The 6,246-nt window shown below is 39.6% G+C and overlaps 1 protein-coding gene across 2 annotated transcripts; it reads left to right on the top strand.

Annotated features, from left to right (window-relative positions):
• Nucleotides 1-466: 466 nt before the first annotated feature.
• LOC311007388 (solute carrier family 23 member 1-like) lies at nucleotides 467-5,824 on the top strand. Of its 2 annotated transcripts, XM_084000539.1 has the most exons (12): nucleotides 467-605; nucleotides 1,422-1,559; nucleotides 1,777-1,934; nucleotides 2,687-2,846; nucleotides 3,036-3,217; nucleotides 3,494-3,614; nucleotides 3,767-3,923; nucleotides 4,023-4,276; nucleotides 4,361-4,525; nucleotides 4,601-4,709; nucleotides 5,028-5,123; nucleotides 5,258-5,824. In XM_084000539.1, the coding sequence occupies exons 1-12, from the start codon at nucleotides 558-560 to the stop codon at nucleotides 5,515-5,517; spliced, it is 1,848 nt and encodes a 615-aa protein (XP_083856665.1). In that variant the 5' UTR covers nucleotides 467-557; the 3' UTR covers nucleotides 5,518-5,824. The 2 variants fall into 2 exon arrangements, with proteins under 2 accessions (XP_083856665.1, XP_083856666.1); XM_084000540.1 differs by lacking the exon at nucleotides 467-605 and having other exon boundaries at nucleotides 1,428-1,559; nucleotides 1,685-1,934.
• Nucleotides 5,825-6,246: the final 422 nt, after the last annotated feature.

A 6,246-nucleotide genomic window follows, 5' to 3' on the forward strand; every position in this document is an offset into this window, starting at 1 on the left:
GTATGAGTAACAGCAATGACGGCAAAAGCAATGACTTTTTAGCATAAAAACGTAATTAGATTTTAGAAGGATTTTATTCATGATGCATTGTGGTAAGATGTAGTTAAAGCAGAAGTAAGCGATCTGGTCGTTTTGGCTAACTTTCTGTCAGCCGATGGAGTTAGCATATATTTAATTTCTACAATGATTCATATGTGGGGTGCTTTGTTTAATAATATAATGCAATTTATATTATATCATTACATGTTTTTATACATTTAATATATTATGCTGGGGACGGAAATTGCACTCTTTTGGTGGAATCCCTAGGTGAATTGTCCATCCCTCTCCGCTTAGAAATCCACTTTGTTAAACATACTAAGTAATAATTAACATACATTTGTAAATGATTGGTAAAATAAACTTTGTCCTCCAATGAGCACATACTACCAGCAAACGTCATTCCAAAAAAACTGAAAAACTATAAAGATGGTCTCACCTTATTTTTCAACTGACTCTTTAGAAGAACTCCAGCTCAGGAATCCAGCATCCAGTTATTACTTTCTACTCTAGCTCCAATGGCTGCAGGGAAGGAAAATGAAGGGATCGACACTCTGCCATTTGATGTAAGTACAGTTATTTATCCATGTGAAATAAATGCAGGCATCTTGAAGCAGAGGGTTCTTTCTATATGCTGTACAATCACCAGGCTCCTGTGAGCATTCAGCACACTTTTCCTTTATTTCATAGAGGTTGCAGCACATTAAGTCTGGCTTAATCCTGGTTCACCGTGTGTGGACAAGTGGGAGTGAAGTTTAAAGTTTCTATTTGTGCAGCTCACATAGGTCATGCACATGCACATACTTCACTGAATAGGTTTATGCTTTAAGGTTTCCCACATTTGTGTCTGTGATAAAAGCAAAATCACATGAATTACATGTCTATCTCTTGTCTACAGTATCTGAAGTGTGTTTTAAAAATGTTTTGGTAACACTTTACAATAAGGGTCCCTTAATTAATGTTAGTTAGGACATTATTAAGCATTAATATATAAACTAATTAATGCTGAGTAATGCATACATAATGATAACTATTACATTATTCAACTTTTAAATGTATTAACTAACTTTGAGTAGTACACATTAATACACTGCTTACTAATAGGCTACATTAATTTATGTGTTTCCCAATCCTAAGTAATGATTGTTAATATTAACTATATATAAACAGTTAATTAATGCTTAATAATGTACTAACTACTGTATTGTTAATTGAGGGACCCTTATTGTAAAATGTTACCATGTTTTTTTTAATAATTCTGTACTAAATACATGAACTGTATGGATAATAATAATAAAAAAAAATGCACACTTAAGTCTAATGTTGGAATGTCACTGAGCTCCTGTTATCTATTTGATTCTATCTGTTCTTTACGTTTGCAGATGGGTGAACAAGTCAATGAACAACCAGGAGAAATGGCTGGTAAAACAAATGGTGCAGCAGTGGTCGATAGAAATAAACCAGTCTATTCTGTGACTGATGTCCCCCCCTGGTACCTTTGCATTATCCTGGCCTTTCAGGTTGGTGGCACTTTTACTCTGTTAAGTCTATTCTTTGTAAACATGATTATTGTAATTATTGGCTAGGGTTTTTATCGGAGCTGCCAGTGAAATGTAAAATCCCTCTTTGCCTTATGTCAATGCAGAGGAAGAAGACAATACTGAGTGGAGTACATTTGCGGCGGTGTCACCAGTACCATCAGTTCTTCACTGTCGTCACTGCTCCTTTCCTCCGCAGCATTACCTGACAGCATTTGGTGCCATCATCGCGCTCCCTCTCATCCTCTCAGAGAAGCTCTGTCTGCAGCACGACAGCCTGACCCAGGGACGCCTCATTAACAGCATCTTCTTCGTCTCTGGCTTTTGCACCATGCTGCAGGTCACCTTCGGTGTCAGGTCAGAGCAGCTGCTGCTGGTTCTTCTCACCGTCCGCCATCCTGTGGAGAATATTGTCAAGACTGTTGAGATATCGACTATAATACATTTTTAATCCAAACAGAGATACTTAATTCCAATGAAAGTTTAATTTCATTATTTATATAAACCTTAAAGTTGCACTTTTTTTTTTTTTGTGTTAACAATGAATTATATTAGCTACTTGATGTGAAGGAGTTTGCTCACAGTCACAGAGCAGCAGACAAGAAATTGTAACAATTTAATATAGTGACATTTTTCATAAATGTGTAATATATAAGTAATGCACTGAGTTTATAATTCAGATTTATGTTGTATGTTCACGTTGTATAGTACATATATAAATGACACATACCCGTGCCAAAGCCCATCCATATATGTTCATTCAACACATAAAATGTGTGTTTAGAATCATTAGGGGAATCATGAACAAATATATATTATCATGTGGGTTTAATACTATGGCATATGTACATTAACAATATAGATAATTTCCACACATTTTCCAACAGGTATATCATATTATATCTTCATATATTCAATGAGTGTATATATATGATAATAATATGTCCCCTAATATATTACATATGGGAATTTCAGTCAGATGTGAGCAACTGGAAATGATTGCACAGTATGCAGCTGGTTAGCTCATGTTCCTCAACTGCTTCTCAGGACTAATTTGATTGATTTGATTTGGCTGACAGAAATGTTTCTGTTCCTGTCACACTCTGTAGGCTTCCCGTCCTACAGGGGAGCACATTCGCCTTATTGACACCCACCTTGGCCATGCTGTCCATGCCAGAATACAAGTGTCCAGCTTGGACTCAGAACGCCAGCCTGGTCAACACCTCCTCACCTGTCTTCATGGAAGTGTACCAGACGCGCCTCAGAGCGGTGAGCCAACACAAAACACTTCACAGCGACAAAGACCTCTGTGGAGCTCATGATTAATTCAGTGAACTCATATGGTTTCCGCTGTAGGAAGCAACTAATCATGTTTGCTGTTATATTTGTTATCTATCACTCAAAGACACAGTGTTATGATGCTGCTAATGATCTCTGTTATTATGCTCCCGTCCACAGCTGCAGGGCTCTATCATGGTGGCCTCTCTCCTCCAGATCTTGCTCGGCTTCTCGGGGCTCATCGGCTTCCTCATGCGCTTCATTGGTCCGTTAACTATTGCCCCCACGATCTCTCTCATAGGCCTGTCACTCTACGATGCAGCTGGAGCCAAGGCTGGCACCCACTGGGGCATCGCTGCTATGTATGTAATCACTCGCTGTCACGTCGAATGTCTCTTTGCCCAGTTGGGCAGGGAATTTTCTCACTGAGTGAACAGGTAGTATTTGGAGGTCACAGTCTAAAATTACATTACAAACCAAATTCTGCCTGCTAATGCTCAAGAACTGCAGCCACAGCTCTTTTGACATGTAGATGAGTCTCCCGTGGTGGAGGAGATGGTGTCTTCCCCAGTTTCAAGAGATCTGTTCAAAATTGCAAATCATCATGCTAATAATAACAGTTATTCTCATGCATTCAGGACCGCAATGCTGATCATCCTCTTCTCCCAGTACCTCCGTTTTGTACCAGTCCCCTGTCCTACATACAGCAGAGTGAAGAAACTGCACACATCCAAGTTGTTTGTCTTCCAGATAATGCCTGTATGTCCTTTGGAAAACAATCACTCGATCTGCTTTACACTGCAATACTTTGAATTATTGATGGCAGTATAAATTATTTAAGACATATTTGTTGTGTTATAGAAGAACCTGAAAACACTGACATTCATACTCATGTTTTATATTTTGAAAAGATTATTCTGGCTATTCTGCTGTCATGGTTCATCTGCTTCATCCTCACCATCTCTGGTGCCCTACCGTCTGATCCGGCTAAGTATGGCTACCTGGGCCGCACTGATGTGATGGGGAATGCAATTGCTGATGCTTCCTGGTTTACATTTCCGTATCCTGGTATGTTCACAAGAAGACACATTGGTGGTGACAGATGTTTTTTTTTTTGTTTTTTTTAAATAAACAGTTCAATAATCACTGTTTGGACTTCTCATTTAGGTCAGTGGGGGACACCAACTGTGAGCCTGGCTGGGGTGATCGGTCTTATGGCTGGAATAATATGCTCCATATTAGAGTCTGTGGGCGATTACTATGCATGTGCCAAGCTGGCGGGGGCACCGCCTCCCCCCAAACACGCCATCAGCAGGGGAATTGGTATGGAGGGGCTCGGCTCTTTGCTAGCAGGGGCTATTGGTACAGGCAACGGCACCACCTCATTTAGTGAGAATGTGGCAGCTCTGGGCATCACCAAGGTAACGTACTTGAATCACCTGGAAACACAAATAACGTTTTCTCCCATCATCTGGAGCTAAACCACGGCTGCTGTGTGTCAACAGGTCGGCAGTCGAGTTGTGATCCTCCTAAGCGGAGCGATCATGATGTTGCTGGGGATGCTGGGTAAATTTGGAGCTATTTTCACGACCATCCCCGACCCTGTGATTGGAGGGATGTTCCTGGTCATGTTTGGAGTCATAACCGCAGCTGGAATTTCTAATCTACAGGTCAACAGCAGGATCATTTTTATTTATTTATTTTTGTAACTCTATTATTTCAACTTCTATTTTCTCTTTCTACAGGTCACCGACATGAATTCCTCCAGAAATATCTTTGTTTTTGGTTTTTCCATTTTTTCTGGAATTGCCATTCCAAACTGGATCGGGAAGAATCCTGATTTCTTAAACACAGGTATACTCAACAAGAGTACTTTATTACTTTTGAACAACTCAACTACTATTAGTCATTTTTAATTCCATTTTCTCTCTCTAATCTGCATTCTATTTTGTTACTGTGGTTGTTATGGAAAGTTTTATTGTCCTTTCTCCCTTCTCTACTCTTCTTGTCTCTTTTACACCTACCTGCCCATGGGACGGGAGATGGAAATTAGCTACAATCTCTATTTTATATTTAAACATTTCTTTTAAAATGTTCATTAATATCTTTTGTCCCATTTCTAAATAAACTTGTAAACTTGTAAAAGACTGAACCGTCCTTGATGTGTCTCAGGGGTGAGAGAGCTGGACCAGGTGTTGCATGTGTTGCTGACCACCAGTATGTTTATTGGAGGATTATTTGGCTTCATCCTGGATAACACAGCTCCTGGTAAGCTGATGTGAGATGTTATTAATCAATGCACATGGCACTTAGCAGTTCCATGCAGCTTCTGGACATGCATTTGTTACTCTATATTTATTATTAATCACTCGTCTAACAATCTTTCTGATGCCTGATTTTAGGCACCAAACGTGAGCGCGGCCTCCTGAACTGGGACAAAGTGGACCCTGAAGATTCTGGAAGTACCTTAGAAACAGAGGAGGTGTACGACCTTCCCTTCGGCATAACCTCTTTCCTCTCATCCCGCTCTTGGGCTCGCTACCTCCCCTTCTGCCCATGGAAGGGCCACACATTTCAGCCCACGTGTGAGGACAACAGCATGTTGGAGCTCCAGGGAAAGCAGCAGAGCAAAGCAAGGAGAAGTGATGGATCCGTTGTGTGAGGTCTAAACTGGAGATAGTCTGGGAAAAAAGTTTACAATTTTTTTTTTTTTTTTTACTTTTCTACTTTTTGTTACATTACTGCTTCTTATAAAATAAATCTGGGTACATATGGGGAAATATTGTAGACCAATATCTCTTGCTGTATGTTTGTTTTAAAACAGAATCATATTTTTTAATAAAACATTTTCATGCGCTGTTTGAAATAACAATATAAAACTTGGTAGATCAAAAATATTACAGTAAGTTGATTTCTGTTTTCTATCGTGCAGAACTGCTTGCAAAACATTAACATGGTACTGTACTCATATTTTCACTATATGCAATAGCCTACTGTTCATGCTGGAATAGAAATAAAAATATCTGAGTGTGAACTGTGGCTCCCACGTTCTGTCAGGACCAATTAAATGAGAAATACTAAACAATCAAAGTGTTCCTGTGTTCTCCCCTTACTCGGAGCCCCTCCAATAACTCCTGGCCGATCACACACGAGAGACAGAGAACTAGAATAATGTGCTCTTCATTCTCCTCTTTCAAAGGAAATTAAATTTAGCCTGTGGGTAAATTTATTATCACACAGCACTATCTCCACACACATCCAGACAGCTGCATAAAAACCCACAGCAGCAACCCTCCAGCTCTTACTGTTGTTTCCCTTTTGTAAAAGCAAATAAGAGATAACACAGCTCCACAAACTTTCTCTATGCCTCTCTCACTCTGTATTCATTTCC

Source organism: Trachurus trachurus (assembly GCF_905171665.1).
Source record: "Trachurus trachurus genome assembly, chromosome: 24".
Taxonomy (NCBI): Eukaryota; Metazoa; Chordata; class Actinopteri; order Carangiformes; family Carangidae; genus Trachurus; species Trachurus trachurus.

Excerpts from the sequence above, each read along its gene's own strand:
- LOC311007388 (XM_084000539.1), top strand. The coding sequence starts at position 558 with ATGGCTGCAGGGAAGGAAAATGAAGGGATCGACACTCTGCCATTTGAT. Across the intron at positions 606-1,421 it reads TCGACACTCTGCCATTTGAT|ATGGGTGAACAAGTCAATGA; the intron begins GTAAGTACAGTT and ends TTACGTTTGCAG. Across the intron at positions 3,924-4,022 it reads GTTTACATTTCCGTATCCTG|GTCAGTGGGGGACACCAACT; the intron begins GTATGTTCACAA and ends CTTCTCATTTAG.